Source organism: Pungitius pungitius, chromosome 21, assembly GCF_949316345.1.
Source record: "Pungitius pungitius chromosome 21, fPunPun2.1, whole genome shotgun sequence".
NCBI lineage: Eukaryota > Metazoa > Chordata > Actinopteri > Perciformes > Gasterosteidae > Pungitius > Pungitius pungitius.
The window spans coordinates 9,557,519-9,579,219 of record NC_084920.1 but is presented as its reverse complement, the minus strand read 5'-3'; the positions used below and the strand labels follow the sequence as shown (position 1 = coordinate 9,579,219).

At 40.7% G+C, this 21,701-nt stretch overlaps 1 protein-coding gene and 1 long non-coding RNA gene across 11 annotated transcripts in view; one reads left to right on the top strand and one right to left on the bottom strand.

The window, feature by feature from the left end:
• exoc6 (exocyst complex component 6) overlaps nucleotides 1–17,292 on the bottom strand; it is a 33,950-nt gene extending 16,658 nt beyond the window's left edge. For 3 of the 8 annotated variants that reach the window (XM_037463048.2, XM_037463049.2, XM_037463050.2), the window contains exons 1-15: nucleotides 17,099–17,292; nucleotides 11,347–11,518; nucleotides 9,234–9,281; nucleotides 8,982–9,072; nucleotides 8,509–8,554; nucleotides 5,727–5,780; nucleotides 5,100–5,250; nucleotides 4,859–5,014; nucleotides 4,527–4,595; nucleotides 3,880–3,963; nucleotides 3,613–3,659; nucleotides 2,948–3,068; nucleotides 1,449–1,520; nucleotides 1,255–1,352; nucleotides 702–807 (exon numbers count right to left, since the gene is read on the bottom strand). In XM_037463048.2, the coding sequence (XP_037318945.1) occupies nucleotides 702–807; nucleotides 1,255–1,352; nucleotides 1,449–1,520; nucleotides 2,948–3,068; nucleotides 3,613–3,659; nucleotides 3,880–3,963; nucleotides 4,527–4,595; nucleotides 4,859–5,014; nucleotides 5,100–5,250; nucleotides 5,727–5,780; nucleotides 8,509–8,554; nucleotides 8,982–9,072; nucleotides 9,234–9,281; nucleotides 11,347–11,518; nucleotides 17,099–17,247 (1,464 nt within the window). In that variant the 5' untranslated portion in view covers nucleotides 17,248–17,292. Of the gene's footprint in view, nucleotides 1–701; nucleotides 808–1,254; nucleotides 1,353–1,448; nucleotides 1,521–2,947; nucleotides 3,069–3,612; nucleotides 3,660–3,879; nucleotides 3,964–4,526; nucleotides 4,596–4,858; nucleotides 5,015–5,099; nucleotides 5,251–5,726; nucleotides 5,781–8,508; nucleotides 8,555–8,981; nucleotides 9,073–9,233; nucleotides 9,282–11,346; nucleotides 11,519–16,503; nucleotides 16,649–17,098 lie in introns of those variants that run through there. The other 5 variants (XM_037463052.2, XM_037463055.2, XM_037463053.2 and 2 more) reach the window with 3 other exon arrangements.
• Nucleotides 17,151–20,113, top strand: LOC119212542 (uncharacterized). Of its 3 annotated transcripts, none has more exons than XR_009942837.1 (4): nucleotides 17,151–17,253; nucleotides 17,422–17,680; nucleotides 19,206–19,407; nucleotides 19,807–20,113. It is a non-coding gene; the product is annotated as an uncharacterized LOC119212542 (long non-coding RNA). The 3 variants fall into 3 exon arrangements; XR_005119814.2 differs by having other exon boundaries at nucleotides 17,422–18,057; XR_005119813.2 differs by having other exon boundaries at nucleotides 17,422–18,057; nucleotides 19,179–19,407.
• The last annotated feature ends 1,588 nt before the right edge of the window (nucleotides 20,114–21,701 follow it).

Below are 21,701 nucleotides of genomic sequence, written 5' to 3'. Positions count from 1 at the left end.
AGAGGTGCAGAGCTTGGAGTTGGTGTTGCCCACTCTATATTCCCCATATCAGATAATTATTATCAGATGATGATAGCAGGCACTGAGCCGCAAAAATTAACCAAAATGTTTTTTATTTCTATAAGGAAAACAATGTTGGGGGGACCAGGCAAATCATATGATCAGTATATGAAGTACAACACTGACCACTACAGAAGACCTATTGTCTCTATGAATGCACTACAAAAGTAATCCAAACTTGATGTCTGGCCTTGGATGTATACGTGTCATGGGTTTGTCTAGAAATAATCTAGTACTTTTTGTTATTTACCTCAGTTTTCAGTTTCTTGATTTTCCTTTTATAATCACCATGTCCCCCTCGTTTCAGGTGTCTTGAATTCCTGCCCCCTGATTGTGTCCACCTGTTTGTGTACTTCCCGTGCTCTGTTGTGTTTGTTACCAGTCCGTCATGTGCCGTTCATCAAGTGTCCCAGCATATTACGTTTTTGGATTCCGCCTCTACCTACCCCTTCCGTACCTTTGCCTTCCACCAGTATTTTGTACCAAACCTTTGCTATTCTCGACCAGGTCTAATAATAAAACCCTTTATAGTAAATTATATTAAAATTGGTGACTTTGACATCCGTTTCCCGAGTTGTGCACTTGAGTCCTCCAGGTGCTATTCTTGATAATATGCTTTGGAGTGTGTGGGAGCTTGTTACCTTCTCAATCTCAGCATCGTGGAAGGGAAAGCGGCTGACTACCAGTTTATACTCCTCCTCTGTCTCCACTGGGATGGGACTGTAGTTGTCCAACTCAAAAATCTCCCTGAGGAACACAATTCATTCTTTGTGAACACATGGTTAGAGATTTAGATCTCGGTATTTTTGGCAACTCTTGATTACCACTCAATTTACAGTTTTTTCAGATGTAATTATCGGATCTCATTCAAAGATGACAATGTAGCTGCATCTGCACTTGTCTGTAGTCTAAACTGACCACGGTTTAAGACAACCATCTGAACTTTGAACAAATTTAAATGACTCTCTGAAATCCTCAGTGCTACAGGTATGCCATTTCTCTCATTCAATGAGAATGCGCCACTAGTTTAAATTTACTGTCACATTTATGATACTCGCACATTTTGTTCAGTAAGATAATCTACACAAGTGAGCATGGCACGCACATTAGGTGTTACCTACCTACTTGGTTTCATCACACTTAAGTAAGAAATGTAATAATAGACAAACAGTCACAAACATCGGGGAAGCCCACCTGAAAACCAGGGCCCACTTCTTCAGGAGAGTTTCATTGTACTGGTCTCTGACCTCAAACAGCAGGTCAAACAGACGGTTGACTGGGAAACCATAACCCTTTGTAAACAAATATCACACATTCAGAAGATCAAGTGCGTTAATGAAGCCTACAGAGTCCCCAGATGTTCAAATAAAGTACAGCTCTAAATCCACCTGTAGTGTGTCAGCGAAGATGACTATGAGGTTCTTCAGCTCCAGGACCAGGTCTGGGTCATCACAGTACGACTGAATACAAGATAGTCAATGACAAATGTGGTATAAATAACAAGATAATCATTTATGAAGCACCGTGTTGTTCAAAGCCAAGTCATATATTTGCTCCAAATTTCACTTTATCCTAACGGTCCATCAGACCAAAGGAAAACAACCAATCACAGTCGAGGATTCTCTAACGTGGCTGTCAATCAAGGATACTGTCAAATTGGGCAGCGCTTTAACTGTAAATGCATCACTCATTTATAATCTCTTGTTTTCAGAGCATCTTAGTACATTGCTTGGCTGTGCTACTCTTCATTTGACTGTTTACTATTCTGTAGAGAAAAGTGGATATGCGAATAAAGTTGGGTTATCAAACACAGCTTGACAGGCGAAGCAAAAGCAACTAGGGGGAAGGGCTTAGCCAACGGTCAATCAACATGAACAAGTCTCTCTATTTTTCTGCAGTGCCGAGTGATTTATGACCCTGAAAGCAGCACAGTGGAGTCCCTTAAGGCCTCCAGGATCCTGACAAACGCAGGAGTGTGTAAATCAACTGAGCAAATGAACACAGGCTGAGATTTGACGTATAGCATGGCTGCCTGCCTCTTTGTTTACTCAGACACACAAACACATCAACAACCAGCTGGAGAATTGGCTACGCAGTCGCAGATCACAGCAGTGGCAGGGATGTGGATAGTGATGTACAATGTTCTGATCCAGGTGTATATATGACTTGAAGTCGTAGTCATCAGTTTAATGTAGCTACATTAAGTGATTGGCAAATGTTGTCTTTTAACATATATAGGAGGACCATTAATATTGTATTTTTTGTCATACATTTGAGGACCTTTTTAGAATAAATTATTAGTGGTCTGTGCTCAAACACCACTTCCAGACTTTCTATAATTTAGGCTGGCCCTGCAGTGGTTGGAAGGGCAGGACCCCTGACAGTGTGGAGCTGCCTGTATCATGGCCCAGCAGAGGGGCTGCAGGCCAGGGGGGAGACCAGTGGCCTTTGTTAGTCGCCTCGCCCCATGCTGTGTTGCCCATTCTCTGGCCTGTTAACATAATCCTCTGGGTCATTTACAAGTGACTAGAGCCCAGCGGTTAGGAATATGCCTTCTTAATCTGCTGTTATTGTTTCAATCTGTCTCTCATTAAGGCCCCAATGACCTCCTCTTCAGCAGCATGCGTATGTGTGTTTTGACCTTTTCTCTGGAGAGTGACATCATTAGGGTGTTTGTGGGTGCGCTGACCTCCACAGTGTTGTGTGTGTGTGTGTGTGTGTGTAAGAGAAAGTATCAGCCAGTGAAAGAAGGGTCTACCAGGATAAATAGATCAGCCGCAAGCTCTATTATCTCTATTAACAGTATTCTTCTCAACCAAATATATCCAGCTGTTTGTGTGTGTGTGTGTGTGTGTTCATGCATGTGCATATGTGTGTGAGGGCCTACAGAGTGTGTGCGGAGCACAGCGATGATCTTGGACAGCGCCATGTTCCACAGTTCATCAGTGAAAACTCTGGTCACCAGTCCCTGTGTGGCATGGAGAATATGGTCCTCCACAACAAAGAACCTGATGCACAGAAAAAACAAAAACACCACTCAATACATTTATTTATTCCCACATCAAAACACACAGGACTGAGGACTAGGTTGCAAAAATCCAGGAATATTCAAAGTGAAAACCTTCCTTGAGGATTAAATGGAAACATTAGTTATTTGTAGCTACAAACAGACCTTCTACCATATCATGAGCCAACATAATCAACTCACTTCCATCCATTCTCAAATAAATAAAATTACTCAAATTCATTAGTTTATCAAATGAATAGAAATGTGCAATACGGGTAGCCCGTTAGCTAGTAAATTAAGTAATGAATGGAAGTACTTGGAGCCCACAATGTCCCGTGTAAAAAGCTAGGAATTTTAAATACACAAGTGACGAGTAAATCATTATAAAAAATATAGGAATTAAAATCAAGAGATTAGGGATCAACAATACTAAGGACTGACTGCAACAAACTTGACTGGACATAATCAAACAGAGTATAAAGGGTCAGCACAATGTAAGATTTTCTGTACATGACAATGACGTGAAAGTGGGAGAAATAGCTTACCCTACTATCTGATTGAAGTATCTTCTGTAACCTTCCACTGTCTCATGCTGAACAAACACAGAGAGCCAAGTTTTCACACAGGTCAGGATTGCATATTTCATCACATTTTTTAGGGCTGTGCAAGTTAATGTGATTGTGAACGTTTCTTTTGTGCTGCAGCTTTATATTGATAGCTTAGTGTAGTCTCTTAGTGTAGTGTACTCTAAATTTAAAAAAAAAAACATTCCGCTTTCACATGCTCTCTGAGTCTGCTTGTGTGTTGCTCACCATGTTAGCCTGTGGCTGTAACACTAGCCGGGCCTGTTTCTTCCTCTGTTTTCTGTAGTAGTTCTCAAATGTTTCTCGGTCACCCTGCAGACAGAGAAATACAACATGTATCAATAGTCTGTATTTAAAATACAAATAATGGTAACAATATATTCAAAATGTATTTTGCAGTGGCATAGAATTGAAAGAACTATGGATCTTTCAGTAGCCGTGACAGTGAAAGAGAGAGTCTCTCATAAGGATCTCAAACTTTACTGTCAGCGCCTTTTTTACTTGCAACCCTCTGGGAAAAGGACACCTTTTGGAGTTCTATTTTCTCAACTTACTACTAGCTTAGTTACCGAGGCCCCAAAAATATACCAAAAGGTAGAAGGTACCAGTAGAACAACTTGTGATTGCAGTTTCAAATGATGCGTCATATTTGAGTCACAAAAGATACATCAACTTACAGGTAAAAGAGTCCATCGCTTTCCTGCACCCATAATCTGATGTTCACAAACACCCCCCCCTCTCCTCCTCATCAAACACCAACCATTTGATTTGCCATAGTAAATCCTGTAAATGTAATGCTGCTGCACCACATCGCTGCCATGATCCAATTTGTGTGTAAGCGCATGTGTGTGGTTGTGAGAGAGACGGACACCTACCAGCACAGTGTAAATGTGCAAGCACCTGTAGACAGGTGAGAAGTCCACCAGGTCCTGAGCTGTAAGAACCTGTCAGACACAGAGGAGGAGACATACATTTATTTATACCTGTTCTGTGCTTTTGATTATGCAACGAGACAATAAAAGTCCCTTTATCACAACGCTTAAACCTATTCAACCTTTACTGACAAAGCAATGACATGAACACACAGCCGTTGACAGCTGCAATCACATAAGACAGAAGTGAACCAACTACAACTCTGTTTTGGAAAAGAGGAATACTTTCTTCTGAATGATGACGTTCTGTCACAGCTGACCACATGTTTCCATACCTCTTCATCTGCTTCCTCCTCCTCTCCAGCTTCGTCGTTCATCATCAGGCCGTTGTGAGTGTGTGTTCGCCCGTTGAGGGAGTACACAGGCTTAGAGTAGTGGCCAATACTAGCCTGCTTGGCTACTGCACTGTTAAAGGTCCTGTGCTGCTGTGCCTGGAGAGACACACAGGTCAAATCCTTTGATCAAGACATTTTCATATCTATAGTGGGAATTGTTGGAAAACACAAACTCTCATACCTGTCTCATAGCGGTCTCGCCAACCTTGTCGGAGTGTTTTCTGATGCTCTCCAGGAAGTCCTTGAGGTCGGACATGGAGATCTCCTTGATCTCCTCTCTCAGTCGGGGCAGGTTTTCAGCCATGATCTGACAGAACCTGTACTGACTTACCCTGCGGGAGACACAGGAAAACCGGAGAGTTGAGGTTGGTTGGATCAGAGCAAAGTTTTTTCGGTTCCAACCAGCATTGTCTCATTTGATGTGACGACTCTGGTTGGAACAGTTGGAAAATAACTCTGGTGACTGATTGATGTCAAGCTACTAATCCTCAGGTGGAATGACTGAGCCGCCCGGTATTGGTAATACTTCCAACATCAATAGGGATTCATCCGAGGCTCTCAAAAAAAGTTTCTTTCTCACACAGTGACAAAGACACAGGACAGTTGGTGCATGCAGCAGATTTATTTTCACTTTCATGGGGTCCTAAATCTCATGCATGTTCAAACGGTCACATAACAGTTTTCATGCATATTTTTTTACATCATACATTTGGCACCAGATCGCCCACCATTACCTCTCCATTGTATGAGCAACTACAGAAAAGAAAGAAGAACTATTTCATCAGGAACCTTGATGGCATAACCCTACCTGGGAATGAAGACCTTCTCCAACTGCTCCATGGTCTTCAATGCAGCATAGTACCTGCAGAGACAAAGGGTGTAGTTCACTTAGGATGAGGTCACAGCTTTGCGCCTTTAATCATAACTATTTAAAGGGCAGGTTGAGATTTTCATACTATCAAGTTTGTTTGGGAAACAATAATCAGGGCTGTATTACTTTTCCAGAGTCCTAATAATATGTTGGATGAACTGTATGTGTATATCTAGACTCACTACAATCCAATCATTAACCCATTCACACCCACCCATACATTGATGATAATATGAGAGGTGCCCCCTGCGCATCAGGACCAACTACTGAACACATTCATACCGGCAGAAGTCGTTGGCACAGACTAGCAGAGCGGGGATTGAACTGCCAATCTTGAAATTTAAGGCAACACACTCACCTAATGAGTTTAAATATGATGGAGCACAACATCTTAAGTCCTTGTTTGACCTTGCAATTACATATATTATACAAAGTTTTGAGTCTTCAGCAGTCTGAGTTAGTTGAATCAAGTATCCCTGTGCTGCAGTTCAGTAATGAAACAATGACCAGGGAATATCAAGTGGGTATTTAAAAACACAAAGCCTTTAATGTAAGATTTGTCTACTGAAGCCTCATTTTATCTCAACATAAACTTACATTTTTACACATGGAAAGAGGAACTATGGAGTTTGTCTCCAATCACTTAGATCAGAAGTGTTAACGGGTGTTGGAGACTAGTACAGAACACAAAGTAGTACAAAATCCTTTGTGTCTCCAGAGGGAGTTGTGTGAAGTCTGATGATCGGAAGTCTCAAGTCTGATATTGTGATCGAAAGAGGCAAGAATATCAGGCCTCGGTGGCCCGCTTCTCTGCTCTCCTGCAGACTAGAGGCTGCAGGCTCGGTTAGCTGCTACTACCATTTTTTGGAATAGACATTCAGCCGTGGAAATTAAATGTAATATATATAAAAAATAATTGACATGTAATGTTATAAAATATGGAGGTACATGTATGTCTAATATATTGCATGCAATAAAGTGTGACATTTCATTCTTACAACCTATTTGGCTACCTGTGTTAAAGATATGATGCTCTTTTATAGTGTGCACACAGCACGGGTTCAGCCTTGGGTCAGTGTGCTGCGCTCCCCTCATTAGGCTGATAGGCAGGCTGTAAAGAGATCTAATTGGTCGGTCAGCGAGTGTAAACTGTGTTGTATCCACATGAACAGAAGACAGCCTCATAAGCGGTACGGTAAACGGTCCGTCACTGTGCAGAGTCCAGGAAGTGGCGGGACACGGAGCAGAATGGGACCTGGGCACTGGCACATACAGTAAGCACAATAAGGTGCATTTGCAGCATAGTAACTCACTCCAAATTTATTGTAATTGAATGGCTATGCCATTAGTGCTGTAAGTGTACTCTACACACACAAATCCCACTAGGTGGCCGGCAATGGTCTATTTGCCTCGGATTGGCTGTGGGCCGTGACAGAGCTGCAGTGAGGGCGCCTTGTTGTGAACAAGGGCACACTGAGGGTCAATTGTCCTTCTAGTGAATAGCCTCTTCCTTTTGGTACACAGAAATGAGAAAGGATCATTATTTTCCTGTCCAAAGTGAACTCCCCACCCCTCGTTATGCAGATAGGCATGTAAATACGACCAAACATTAGGTAAAAATGAAGTTCAATCAAACCCACAGAGCAGTGGAAGCTGTGTCAAAAATACAGGGGGATTTTGCAGATCGGTTCGGTTGAATGTTTGATTACAAATAAAACACACTTCTTTAGAATGAACAAGAGAAACCAGTATAAACTGTATGCACACTTCCCTTTACCTAGAAGGAACTTATTAACAGGTTCAGTTGCAGTCTTTAGTTTGGCCTCTTACCACATCCCACTGATGACTGGCATTTTAGGACTTTAGGATAGGGCTTCAAAACCTTTTCGTCATTTGTATTTCACATTTTCTAAATGTATTTCTAATGGATGAAAAATGAAAAAAACTTACATTAAATATAGATGTCCCATTACTTACACATGAACTGTAACAGTTAAAGACAGAAGGGCTGAGATGGAAGCTAAGCTAACCCAGTTAGGAGCCGAGGTTACCAGCTTGGTGCTGGAACACAGTCAAACGTGACAGATGGTCTTTCCCCTAATGTCTGCAATGTCGGTTGAAATTGCAGAGCCGTTTGTTTGCTGCTGTTTAATTTCCTACTGATGCAAGCTCCAAAGACACACTACTCTTTTTTTGTCATTATTTTCTTGGAGGTGGACAACCACTGCTTTGTGTTAGTGTTCATTAATTTACAAATTAATTGTTTTTGATTCAGTGTGATATAGTAATGTCAACAATTTTATGTGTTTTTGAGGAAGCACCTGTCACAACGGCCATAGTGATGTCAGAGAGTAAGGACGCACCGTGGAGAACACCTCTGTCACAGATACAAGGAGAGACTTTACCCACAGTAAGTTAGCAAAAACAAGCTGCTCTGCTGTGGTTTTTCAGGACAAGAAAAGACTCCAGCCTGTATGGGTTACAAGGTAGACTGTACATGTGTTGAGCCACTGGCCACACTTCTGCCAACCAGTAGCAACAAAAGCCTTTTTTTAAACTGCACTTTACTCCTATAGCACTATGCTGGTCTATGATCAGATCTACTAGCAACCACACCCAGCTATGGTACATTGCGGCTGCACCATTTTTATAAGTTGTTTTTTAATATGAATGTTAGACATCAGTCACATTGAAATAAGATGCGTTGCAAGATCAGTACCTTTTGGACTCGAGCTGCTCCTTTAGTTTACTGTACTTTTCTAGCACTGCAAAAGAAAGAGGACAGGAAGCAGGTTGGTATAAGCATTTTGCTCACGTTTGCTCCAAATGATCTGTGCATAAAATAAAACATACTGGACGTAAATTTTCAATAGAAAAATAGCCTCAGTCCAACTCAGGTCAGTGGTGGATTGGAGTTGCAGCCCTCCAAGTCTGTGACCTTGTGCTTGTTGCATCAAATCTGCAGCATATGGCCCCTTAAGTGCTCATAAAACACCTTCATAATCAGCTTCTAAAGGTTTCTAATCCTTATTTATGTCAGTAATAAGTGCTGCTTATGAGCCTAATTAGGGCTGTCAATAGTAAACTTAGTAGTATAAAAAACAAACAGGAAAACACTGCACCCTGAGGGAACACCAATCAAACACAGGAGTCAAAGTGACCAAAGGGTTGCTAAACAGGCAGCCGTGCTACCTGGTATACAGAGATGGAGCTTCTCCACAGTGGTGGCCATGTTCCTCTGCTGGATCCGACAGCGGATCACCTCCTCTGTCTGAGCCGTCACCTGAGGGATGGAAAACACAATGAGCAAAGAAATCACAGCGGTTATCGATGGGTTTAGAGGACTGTCACATCGAATGCACATCTGTCTATGCAGTGAACAAACAGGCATACGTCCAGACAAGACAATGTAAAGCCTTCCACACACACGGTACATGGACCTACCTCCCGCCCAGCCTCTTGGAGTCTTCGATTAGTGTCCGTCACTTGACCCTTTTAAAACAAACAGACGGAACATGTTACCTACAGTATCCTGTACACAGAATATTGACACAGTAGTTTTAAGAAAAATACATTTCCAACACAACCAGCAATAGGTTTTAAAGAGCTTTTCCGAGAACTATTGCATGTTAAAAATAAAGACAAAAGTTTAGATTTTGAAAACTAATATTGACTAGACATCTTGCTAGACAAAAGGATCTGTAAATTTCCCATGTTGTTGTTTGTTCTTCTTTTACCTTCTAACATATTTGAATGAAGGTGAAGTTTTTTCTGACATATGTGATGATGAATATGACATCATGTTTTTTAACTTAAATGTGTTCTGTTTTTGAACGGTTGTGGACATTTCGTGGGCTTTATCCTTTATTTGTAGAAGAACCACAAACCGCTTGCTGGCCTTCAGAGTTGGGCTTAGTAACTACGGGGTGTGATGTGGCCTGACGAACATCCAAGTAAGTGAGAGTAGTTCTTAAAATACCCTTCCCGGAGAGACCGAATTATTTTATTTTTTTAATGTTAAAACACATGCTGTCACGTGTACATCGGTCCTCGGTCTGACCCCCCCTCCTCCTCATGCCCTCTCCTTTCCCTCAGTACCACCCTCACTGCAGCTGCTCAGCCTTGTAATCAGCTCATTGCCCATGAAAGAGCAAGGATAAAGGCAGGCAAATTCAGATTAACCAGGCAGCGAGGACCTGAACCCGTCGCCAGTGCAATGGGCCTTTCATGGGGTTTAATGGCTTGTGACAGGCTCTTTTTCACAAATTCAGTGACAAACTTCTCGATCCTGGATGAGGATTTTTGAACTCTCGGCTCTTGTCACACGGCTGAGAGCCATGACCCAATTGACCAGTCGGCTATTTGATGACAGTCCTTTCAACAGTGGAGCTTCTAAACGGCAGAGGGGCCGACTACATAATCACTGCTTCTTTTTTTTATTATTGGTCTATGGTTGGTACCCCGGTGAAAGTATGAGACAGATCTAGAGACTTAAATAAGATTCTGAGGAGAGAACCTATGACCTTTCCATTATGGGACAATGTCTATTACCATTAGCTGTCCCATTACAGGGAACAGCCCTTCAAACATGAAGTGATTATGCAAAGTCATTTGGATTCAATATCAATATTACTGAAAACATAATTTCTTTTCTGTTGAGTTTGCATGAGAGTTGTAAAATATTTGTGGATTTACATGCATGAATTGATTCAACTTCACAAACAATCCTTTGCTCCACTTATGCTACACACTTTGTAGCGTAGCTACAAGCATTAATTGATTCAAGCATTGTTCTTCCGACCAGTGGTGGGCCGTGAAGCCCAGCTAAGCCTTCCATGCTGGCCTAAAAAGAATCTAAGTTATAGCTATTTTAGCATTCATTTATAAATATTGTTCTATGTATACACTACATGTATTCTAATCGTTTTTCCCCATTAGTTTATTTTGTCGTTGCATTGCGTGTCTTCGGTTGCGTTCAGTGCAGCTTGTTTTAAACAGAGCTTTTATGCAATCAGATTGATGCCGTGTGTTTCAATGCAGGAGAGGCCTGAGGTCCTCTAGGTAGATTTTAAAGCACAATAAAGTGTACGGGGACCATATTGTTGATTGGTTGAAGACAAATCATGACGTCTGCATTAACGTACAGCACAGCATTAAAAAGCGTCCTGATTGTTAGTTAGTGGACCAGCAGATCTTAGTTTTTAGTTTAGGAAGAACATTGTCTGTAAATAATGAACAGCATTTGCTAAGTGAACTGTTTTTGTGTTTTTATATCAGTAGTATGTTCATTTTTCTATTATGTAGTTTTTATTATATAGTTAATATCTTTCCGTAAATTATGGATAAATAATGAATGCTTTTGAATGGTCGCAGTTTTGTCCTCCTTTGTTGTAGTTATTTTGTTAATTGAGTTCTAGTTGTCTCTGAAATACACATTCTAACAGACCCAATGAATGAAGCTCATATTTGATCTGATTCTTCGCTCTATTTTAAAATGTGGCAGCTAATGTGGGTTCTGCTATCCCCTCTGCTGACCGGTAGTACAATTGTCTCTTACCATCAGTTTCTCAGCATCAGCGCGGACTTTGAGCAGCTCCGTGATGGCGTCCACGAAGCCTTGGTGGTGGAAATTGCACATCTTCTCAATTTCGCGGTCATGGTTCCTGATCCTGGCATCCAGCTTTTCCATGAAGCGCTTGTGGGCGTTGGGCTGGTCATCGTAAATGGACCTGCGAGAGGTGAGGGAGGAAGAAGGGGGTAAGGTAAACTAATAGTTGGTGCTGTAAATTGGATAAATGTCTGTTCAAAGCTCAAATGAAGTCATAGGTTTTTTTTAGTTCTTCCTCCACAGATTTTATTTTGACTTGTCTTCTGTGTGTTCTTAGTCAATTTTACATTTAGCTGAAGCTTTTATCCAAAAGTGACCCACTAGGTACTATTTCTTCAACTACTAAGTGCTACAAGTTCATAGTAAGTGCAACAAAAGTGCTAAGTAGTCCAGGTATAATGAGTAGGGGTGTTTTATAGGTCTTTCTGCTTTCTCCATCTACAGATACATCCTGTATCATGGAGCTGCGGGACACGTGTTTGAACGGCAGATGGCTAGGACGATATTGGGATTATTCACACTGTATTTTCTGTAGCTTACCTCCAGGTCTGAACAGGTTGCCTCCCCCCCTTCTTGAATCCCCATTTAAGACAGAAACGCCTACAATGACCAGAGGCATGATGGGTCAAACCATTTCCAACCCTGTGCCAGTGCGACCACTTGCACAGATTTTCACAATGCCTCATGTTGTATGTGCATACTGAACAGCAGCACTACAAATACACTCCGGTCCAACATCTTTGTGCTAGTAGCGGAGGCCTAGGTGGCCAGTTGTTTGCACATTATTGTAAAGAACCCTGTTATGAATCACTGCTGGCCATCCAACCACAGACACACAAAACCACACTCCCCTGTCATATCCTGGCCTGGCTTCAACAGGCACAGATGGTTGTGTGTGCATAAGTATCAGAGTGTGTGAGAGAAAGAGAGGGCGACTACTCAAGTGTGTAACAATTGTGAGTTATTGCGTGTGTGAATAAGAAGGTACCATTGACATGGACAATTTTCCCTTCACATAAATATTAAATACTCCGTTTTAATAACCCTCAAGAGAGTTATTATTTCACTACAGCAGAATTTGTATATACAGGTAAAAAGAGTAAAACAAATAAATTAGAATAATATTAAATGAAAATACTTCAGTACTTCACTGACTAAACAATAGTGCAAAGATGTAACCAAACGCAGTGTAAAAGGTGTCAGTGTGATGGATTCAGCCAGAGAGGATTTACTGTAGTCCTACTGCAGTGGACAGGAAGCATCTTCTGCCCTCCTGTCCTTGTGACAGATAAAAGTTGAGTCTGTTAAAAAAGGTGCTTAGCTGTCCCTATGGGTTATCCAATACGGATATTAAATACAAGAAATTGTAAAATTATTTAACAACAATGGTATACTAGCCAAACCACTTTAAAAATAAAGGATGACCATTTCCAAAAACATGCACACTGTGTGTGATTAGAATAGATATGTTTTGGAAATGTTTGCTGAAAGGTTGCAAAAATAAATAAAAAATTGATTTCTCAATCAAATCCAAGCACAATGTATAATACATTGTAATAAATAAATGAAAAGCAGCACATAACATTAGTACAATTGATTTAATAGCAAGACTACAGAAGGAAATTCCAAATGGACACACCCTTTGAGCCCATAGCCTTCACTACCAAGGAACTACTAGGATCTATTTCAGCTGGACTAAGGCTCCATCTAGTGACGTAGTAGGGAAGATGCTGCATTCACAAAGAAAGGATACATAATACAGTTTATTGGAAAGAACAGGGTTATTTTCTGTGAACATCCCTGACACTAAATCATGGTAAACGTTGATTTTTTTTAGTAGAAAGCTTAACTCTCCCAAAGTGGCCACCTTGATGCGTTTTCTTTGTTCATATACACAAAAAGAAATAAGTATGATTTTACCAGCTCTGCCAGCAGTCTATGAAGTTTTCACAAGCAGGGACCTGTTACTTAAAATAACAGACAAATACAGGTAGATAACTTTTCATGCCAACTGATCTGTTATTGCTCAAGTTCTTTCCACATGATCTGTGTTGTTGGAATAGTGTGTTCTACACTTAATAAACATATAGATAATGAGAAGAATAATGAAAGGAGTTGCTGGTTGCTGCTGATAAATTGCCCAAAACTGTGAAAAAGGGTTCTGTGCCGCACCGTGCCACTGACTATGTATCCCTCATGAATATAAGTATGTTGAAGAAAAACTGAACTGAAAAATGAAAGCCCAAAGCTGGCAAGCTTTGTTTATACTGCTACAGAAGGAGAGCAAAGTCAGAGTATGAGGCGTTTACACCGTGTGCTGTACACTGCATTATTCTCCAAAACACCAGAGGGCATACAAACCAAAGAAGGGTGAAAAATCATAAAGACAAAGAGCTTAAGTATAAACATGTCCACAGACTGTTAGTGCCGCCCAGTAAAAGCCATAAACCAACCACCACAATAACGAGCAAGGATTGTAATTATCTGTAAAGTCCTTATCTCATATTCAGGGTCTACTTTATCGCCTTTGTACAAACCTTGTAGAGAAGAAATATTATATTCATGATTCATTTAAAAAGCAATTAGTTTCCTTTTAAAAATCACTAGACCTGTAAATAGTGCTTTTATCAGTGAACTAGTAACAGTCACGTGACTGTGCGCAGCATGATACACAAATTAAGAGTGCCTTTTAATGATCATTTACCTCTTGTTCATTCAGTTTCGCTGACACCTAAACTTCCTTACACACACATGCACGTTGACTGATGTTACTGACTTCCACACTCTACAACGGTAACCATTTCTTTGCTTAAGTGCAAATAAACACATCTATCATTAACAGTGGTGTCTGTGCCATATGTCTTTACCTAAGAGCCAGGTTGTGACACAGTAAAAAAATATAAAATCAGTAACATTTAGAGCTTGACGGTTACCTTGACTTTGTGATGGGTGACAGTACGCCAGTCAGTTGCCATACCAGAGTTCAGGCCCTTCAGAAGTAATTACATGACCTTTATAAGAAAGGTGAATATATACTGTGACATCATGTTGCCGCTTGTGCTTCAAAATGATATGACGATACGATTTTTAAGGCCACACTACCCAGCTGTGGTCAGCTGGGATTGCTAGCTGTTCTGAGTGAAGTACTCGCTCACTCAAAGGATTGCAACTTGTTCGTTAAGTAGGGAGGTTGAGAGGAGATGTAACTTAGTTGGTTTCATACATAAAGATCGTTGTATTTAGTCCATGGTTCATAGTCACAGAGTCCAGCTAGCTTAGCAACCTCTGCAAATGACTTCGGCAGCGTCCCAGTACAGCCTTGGAGCTCTACTATTTTGAAGAGTCCTTCAAAGCCAGCCTTCATCTCACCGGATCAGGAGTATCAAAGTGATGGATCTTTTGGGGCCAAACCTATTCAGAGATTCTTTGCAAAGCTGTGAATAGTTGATTTTCATAATCTACATGGCAAGCTTAAAAGGATACGCAGGAGGGGTTGCAGAAGATGAATAGAATTTTAGCGTATTAGGTTTCAACTCGTTAAAATAAATCACTATAAGTGGGAGAAAAAGCCAATGTACCTTATTACCTAGATGGGTCCAGCAGACATTGGGTGTTTCGTCAGTGTTCACAAATTTGGTCTTCCCCCAGCCTGAAATATAGAAGGCTCTGGTGGAGCATCTCCATCATCATAATAGACCATTAAAAATGAACGAGACACAGCGGCTACATCAAACTAGACCACTACTGCATTGACTCTGGCTCCAGGAAAGCAGTGACCCAATCACTTTGGCAGAATTTATTTAAATGGTGTTTTTATAAATTAACATTGGGTATAAGAAGTAGGGCTACTTTTTCCACAAGTATTGTCCTATTGACAATAATAGGTCCGTAAAAATGATCAGCTTGGAAGATTGTTCCTACTTATTATTTATGTTCAATCATCACAGTGCTGATGTTACCTCAGTCATAACATCCATCCCAAGACATGTATGTATCAGGTAAAACTCTTTTGTAATTAGGGATTAGTCCACATCCAGAAGGAGCTGTATCTGCCAGGCAACCCTCACTCAGGTGTATAAGCAAATAGTCACCTGCACTGTGGAAAGAAGGGAAATGAGCACTTGTGCAGTCAAATGTGTGCAGACGACATAGGCCATTATGAAACTTTGGTGTTTTGGTAGCCTGCTGTTTCAAAAAACGTTCTTCTTTTTCCAAAGTTTGATCACCAGTAAGACTTTTCCTGTACTCTGAATGTACAGATAATTGCAGTTACAAATGCATACAAGTAAATATTATTCCTGCATTTCCACCCTCAACCCGTAACTAATAATCTGAGCAAATAAAATGGGAATAATAAACACTTGGTACACTGAGACAGACCGAGGTGTAGATGTCTATGTCTTCAGGGCACATATTCAGTGGTTTACTCAGGTATGCTGAAAGACCGCCTAAGAGCATGTCTACGAGACAGGTGTGTGTGTGTGTGTGTGTGAGAGAGAGAGGTAGAGGCATTTAACTGAACACCGTCAAACGTATATCTGTCATGACGACCTTTGAAGCTAGCTTGATGGCTAACTATCCTTAACCAATGCAGTGTGCTGTAGAACGTTAGTCTGCTATTGACTTTAGTTATATCCCAAATGACGACTGCTAACGTTATTTCCTAAACAAAACAATCGTTAGCGCTTTTTGCTAACATCAGCTACACAAAAACAATATGTAATGTTAGTTTACCACCGCCACACCCACAACTGATGTTTGCATCATGACAGGTCACCAACCGTCCCTCTAGACACAGAACATGCAACACACACACCCATAGACAGACAGACTGACACAGACCCTGCGCAGTTTTGCTATAGCTGCGTTAAACTGAATGAACCAGTGATCACCATTGGCCCGTTAGCCAAGAACCCAGCGAGGCTCACGCTTCGTTTCAACACAATATAACGTTGGCCTGTCGGCTAGCGAATGCTAATTTTAGCCAGCCGGTAGCTAGGGCAGCAGAGCTAGCTCATGACAAAAGGTCTTAAAACGTAAGAGATGAAACAACACGCTCGGAGAATATAATTGTTCAGAGCCGAATATGTAGCCGTATATTCTTACCGGAGAGTGGGGCCAACACAAGCCGTGTCAGTGCTCTCAATTTCCTGTAAAATCCGCTCGTGCTCCGTTATACACTCCAGGGTTTCATTCTCCGCCATGATTGTTATGTGTCTAATACATTTGTAGCTCGAGCGGAGTGCGGTTCAGTGGGAGGTCTCGCCGATAGAGGGCGCACTAACTCTGTGTTGGGTTCATAGTTAGCAGCTTTGTTTCTCACATCACATTCTCTGGACGTTACATACTGGTAACTTTGGTTACAGGAACTAAATATTTGTTTCTAAATATTAGTTAAGGTGTATATCGTATATATATTCAACTTTGTATAAAAAGTCCAGTGTTTTACTGACTTTTAAAGAAAGGTATTCAATTCTTTAAAAATACAAAAACCATAATTACACAACCAGCTGATGCAGATCAAATCAACTAGCAATCGCCGCTGCTAATTAAGAGCAGATTGCACTCAAAGCTAAATTCCAACTTTAGTATTATAAGCCAATATAAGATATATGCATTTTCCTTCGTTGTGGACTTTCGTTGTTAATATTTGTAGGTCAGCGTAACTTAAGAAAAATACAAAAATATTGCCCAGGTTTACCTTAAGGTGGCTCCAAGAGGAAGGTCTACAGATTCTAACTCAGCAAAGATATTCCGAAAAGCCTTCTCTTCTTCTTTGTTCTCCTCTTCACTTTGACTAGGAGGGTCAGGTAACACAGCATGGACCCTGTCACTGGCCATTTCTGTCATATGATTGTAAGTATGAGCACTACATTTCTGAATGTATGAAGGAGAAGGAAACTGTCTCTAGCTGTGTGTGTGTGTGTGTGTGTGTGTGTGTGTGTGTGTGTGTGTGTGTGTGTGTGTGTGTGTGTGTGTGTGTGTGTGTGTGTGTGTGTGTGTGTGTGTGGTCATGGATTTCAGGGCACCTGCTGTGGTCAGCAGAAAAAAGCAACAGGAAAAAGAAACCTTGTGATTCGCTGGACTTTGAAGCCAACAAAACAAACTGCAGCTGGTCCCACTGTGAACATTTGTCTCATTTAGTACTTCTAAGAACATGAGCAAACGCAGCGAAATGATTCAACACAAAGTCAGCATTAAAACTTCTGATCAGATGTTGAGTTTTGGATGAATGCAAAGAGTTCATAAAGAAATGCATGAATAACAAGAGAGTGACAAGGTGGTATGTACTAACATTCCTAGAATTAAAAAAAAATAATAATAATACTAATTACACATTTGGTAACATATAACCTGCCTTACAAAATTAATTCTTTAAAATGCACCCTGCAGTGTCACTGACTCCGTCTTCACTGAAACAGATATCTGATCTTGCTTTAACTTGTCTTTTGCTTTCCTATTCTGAACCAAAAAGATGCGCAGATGGCCCACAGTTACAGATAAGTGCAGGTGGAATAGTTTTAGCTAATGAGTACGTGAATTATACCAGCGGTCACTGAGGTCACTATGGTGATTAAGATGCTTATTGAGCATTCAACTTTATGGAGACTGCTCTTTGTATGCTGCCTTGCTGCCTGAGGTCTTTCAGCAGTAGTTTATGTATGTATGAGACAAAAAGTACCTTCAGCTGTGTTGAATGCTAACAGTGATGGAATACATATAAAGTTTGTTAATCTTTAACAAAGTAAAAGTAACAATGTAGTAGTTCTGCTTTCAAACTTTTACATTGCTAGTGTCTTTTGGAAAGGGTGAGTTACCAACACTGAAAATATTAATCAACCCAAATGTTGTCTAGAGTTCTGCATACAAACTCTCTCCCTCTCCCTACAAATGCAATTTGTTTGCCATTTTTCACAGATGTCGCTATAATTATCTCAAATGCTTTTGGCCCTGATATGTATATGTATAGCGTTTATGTGGATTATCATAAACATATACAGTTTAAGATTATGATACTCATTTTAGGTATATCATTATTATTATCAATATATTGTGTGTTTATATGCTAGTATCATTATACACAGCAAAAACTTGTCTTTCCTCTTATTCTCTATGTTTAGTTATTCTAAGATGAATGAATCACTATGTCAATGTGCAAGTGAGCCACTTGAGGGGTGTGGTGGACAACAATAGATGGAACCAGAGAAAGGTTACCACATTGTCTGAGCAAGGCAAGCAGGCCTTGACCAACTTACACAACCACTTTCTATTTCGTGCTATTCTTCTCAAAACAGATTGGCCCATTAGGAGTGTGTGGGTGACAATAAGCTCCTTAAAAAAGCACTGACTATGAGTTTCCTTATTACTCCACCAAAAACAAGAAGTGGCTCACACACGCACAAACCGACACACGCACCAGCAGCATAGGAAATGTGTCATAGTTGCGGGAACAGAGACACAGATGGTACACAATGGGGGAAAGAGAGCCATACCTGTAAAGACATACATGACAGATAGATGAAAATTAAACATTAACACATATTTCCTCTGACTAACACACACACAAACACACACACCCTGACAATGATCAAGATTAGAACAAGCCTGAGTAGTATGGTAGGATGCCTTTGGGACTTTCTGAAAAAGGCTTCATTTCAACCCAAACTTTTTTTTTAAATGAATTTAAGTCCTACCAAGTGATGATAATGTGTGCACATGTCCCTTTTGAAAGCAGTGAGGGGCTACTGTGAACTGTCCCTCTGCCTATTCTTCTCTTAGAGTGCTCTTTCCTCTCCATGTTCTGCCAGCTTCCTGCCAGCTTCCTGCCAGCTTCCTGTGTCTGTCCGGAGCAGGGGCTGCTATTCAAGCGCTGACCCCCATTGTAAGCTACTCCTCGCAAATACCAGTGAAGGACATCCTGGAATGGACACAGTCCACCGCTGAAGGTCCAGATGCGTCGGACACAGCCAGGGGCCCACTGCACTGCTTTTGAGGTGTAGAGATTGTTCGGTATGCTGCTGGTTGACTTGTCATTTTAAATCACAGGCATAATGCGTCTTAAACGTTTTCTACATTGTCTTTACAAATGAATGTACTAATCATCTAGCTGTAGAAATCTGTAAGGTCTGCTTTACTTTTGCAACTGTTGTAGTTAAAGGTAACTTTGGCATTTTTCAACCATGTATTTTTCGCTTCAGTGCCCGATGAGAACAACAGTTTAGTTAGTTACATTCTTTTAGAGGCGCAGTGTAGTGGTTTATCATTAAAACTGACGCTTTACAGGATCACATCTACTGAAGTCTTTTTCTTCTGCACGGCTTCAAAAGTGTACCACAATAGGATGTAGCAAAGGCATGTCCCTGGTGTTTGTTTTTTAAACTTTGAACTCATTGTTCCACCCCCCCTCAGAGGATGTTTGCAGCAGCTGACTGTGAGGCAGCACCAACGGATACTAATCTGCAGAGGGAGCCACAGAGAGCTTTTCTCTCACTGTCCTGACTGCACGTCCCGTGTCCAACCAATCTACATGTTTTAGCGTTGCTTTACACTTTCAATGCTTTTTAAAACTTTTGATGGCACATTTGAATCAAATGAATTTAATGCATTACCAAGAAGCTACTTCTCTCATTAAATGTTTTTCTCCTACACATTTATCGACAGGGTTTTTTCTGTGCTACCTGCTTAGTTTTATCTTGCAGTGTTGCAAACTTTTGTTGTAAAGAAGTATTCCACTAAAGCATTAATGGGAAATCTGTGTATAGACTACAACAAGCCCACAAGCAAAACTTGACATGAAAATGCATGCTGTTACACCAAGTAGATATTGATTACCCACTTTATGTGCTTATTCACATCAAACAAAACTAGCAGTGCTTTTGGTAGACATATTTGATTTTCTCAAACTATTATGCCTCATACAACATTTTCAAAGTGAAAAGATAACTTATTTTTACTCACAATAGTACTGGATAGCAAATTGCAGGTAAGTAGTGTGTGCCAAGAAAATTCCAAATTGTGTATTCATCAATTAGAATAAAATGTGGAGGGATAGTGTATGACGTACATTCCCAAAGCAACTTATAACTCATAAGGGTTTGCAATTTGCCATACTTACTATTTGCTACACAGATTTGTTGAATTGATCCAAAATTATTCAAAATACCACAAAAGACACACACATTATGTTTAAATGGCAAGCACTTCTCTTGTGTACACAAACCGAAAACACCTTATAGTCGATATACTTCATCCTCTTAATGCCCTTGTTCTGTGGTTTGTAATTTTAAAGGTTTATTAGGCTCTGATCATCCTAGAGGTCACTACTGGTAATTTAACACGGTAACTTTTAGTTTCAAAGAATTGTCTTACTGTCTGAAATGGCTTATATGAGGACTAAAATCATCACACAGCAATAAAATATTGAGCGCCGCAGCTTTCCTTTCATACCCAATTTTATGCAGCTCCAAGGCTGATTAGGGACCACATTTAGAATTTTTAGAATAAACAAAAAAAACAGATGTATACTGCCTAAAGCAGAATGACTTTTCCCGAATTGCTATTGTATGTCGTTGGATTAGGAAGTAGGAAAAAGAATAAATCCCGTACACACATTTATTAAGTGGCGGAGCAGTACAGTCTACCTTTTGCTTAATTTAAATGACTGCATGGGCCAAGTGTGACAAGGAGGAGCATTGGGACTTTTTAGACTTGGCTGGAGTCTAAAAAAAACACCATGCAAGAGAGGGTTTGATGTGGTCGGGGCCTAACGGGAGCCACTTAGAAGGCTGATTATTAAAGGCGATCTGACGGTGGGTGGAAATCCTTTTAATAATCAAGACTGTACAAACGAGCCTCTGCATGTGGACTGAACGTAGATCCTTCTGAAAGGAGAAGGAGGAGGAGAAGGAGCTTTCTGCCCTCAGAGGGAACAGTGGCCTTGGTTTGGATAAGTTGTTCTAGATGGATGTCTGTCTCAGTGAAGAGCTCTTGTCAGCAGAACAAAAGGCTCTGATAGGTTTTTGAGTGTCTCTCACCGTGCGGAGTTTGCTCAGTTACGTTCGCTACTTACACTGGCCCACTCACACACCAACTTGTGCGATTATTGCTCAGCAGACACAAACCTCTCAGAGGCTTGTCAATTGTCCCTCCTGTCTCCATCAAGTGGACAGGCACCAGGAGGAATGTTAACATGTGTACACAGATACTATATCAATCCCTCCTATCTGGACTTCTTTCCGTGAGTTATTTCCGAGGTTTCAAAGAATTTTGTCTGGTAAGCGATTGGCCATCGGGAGTGGCCATCG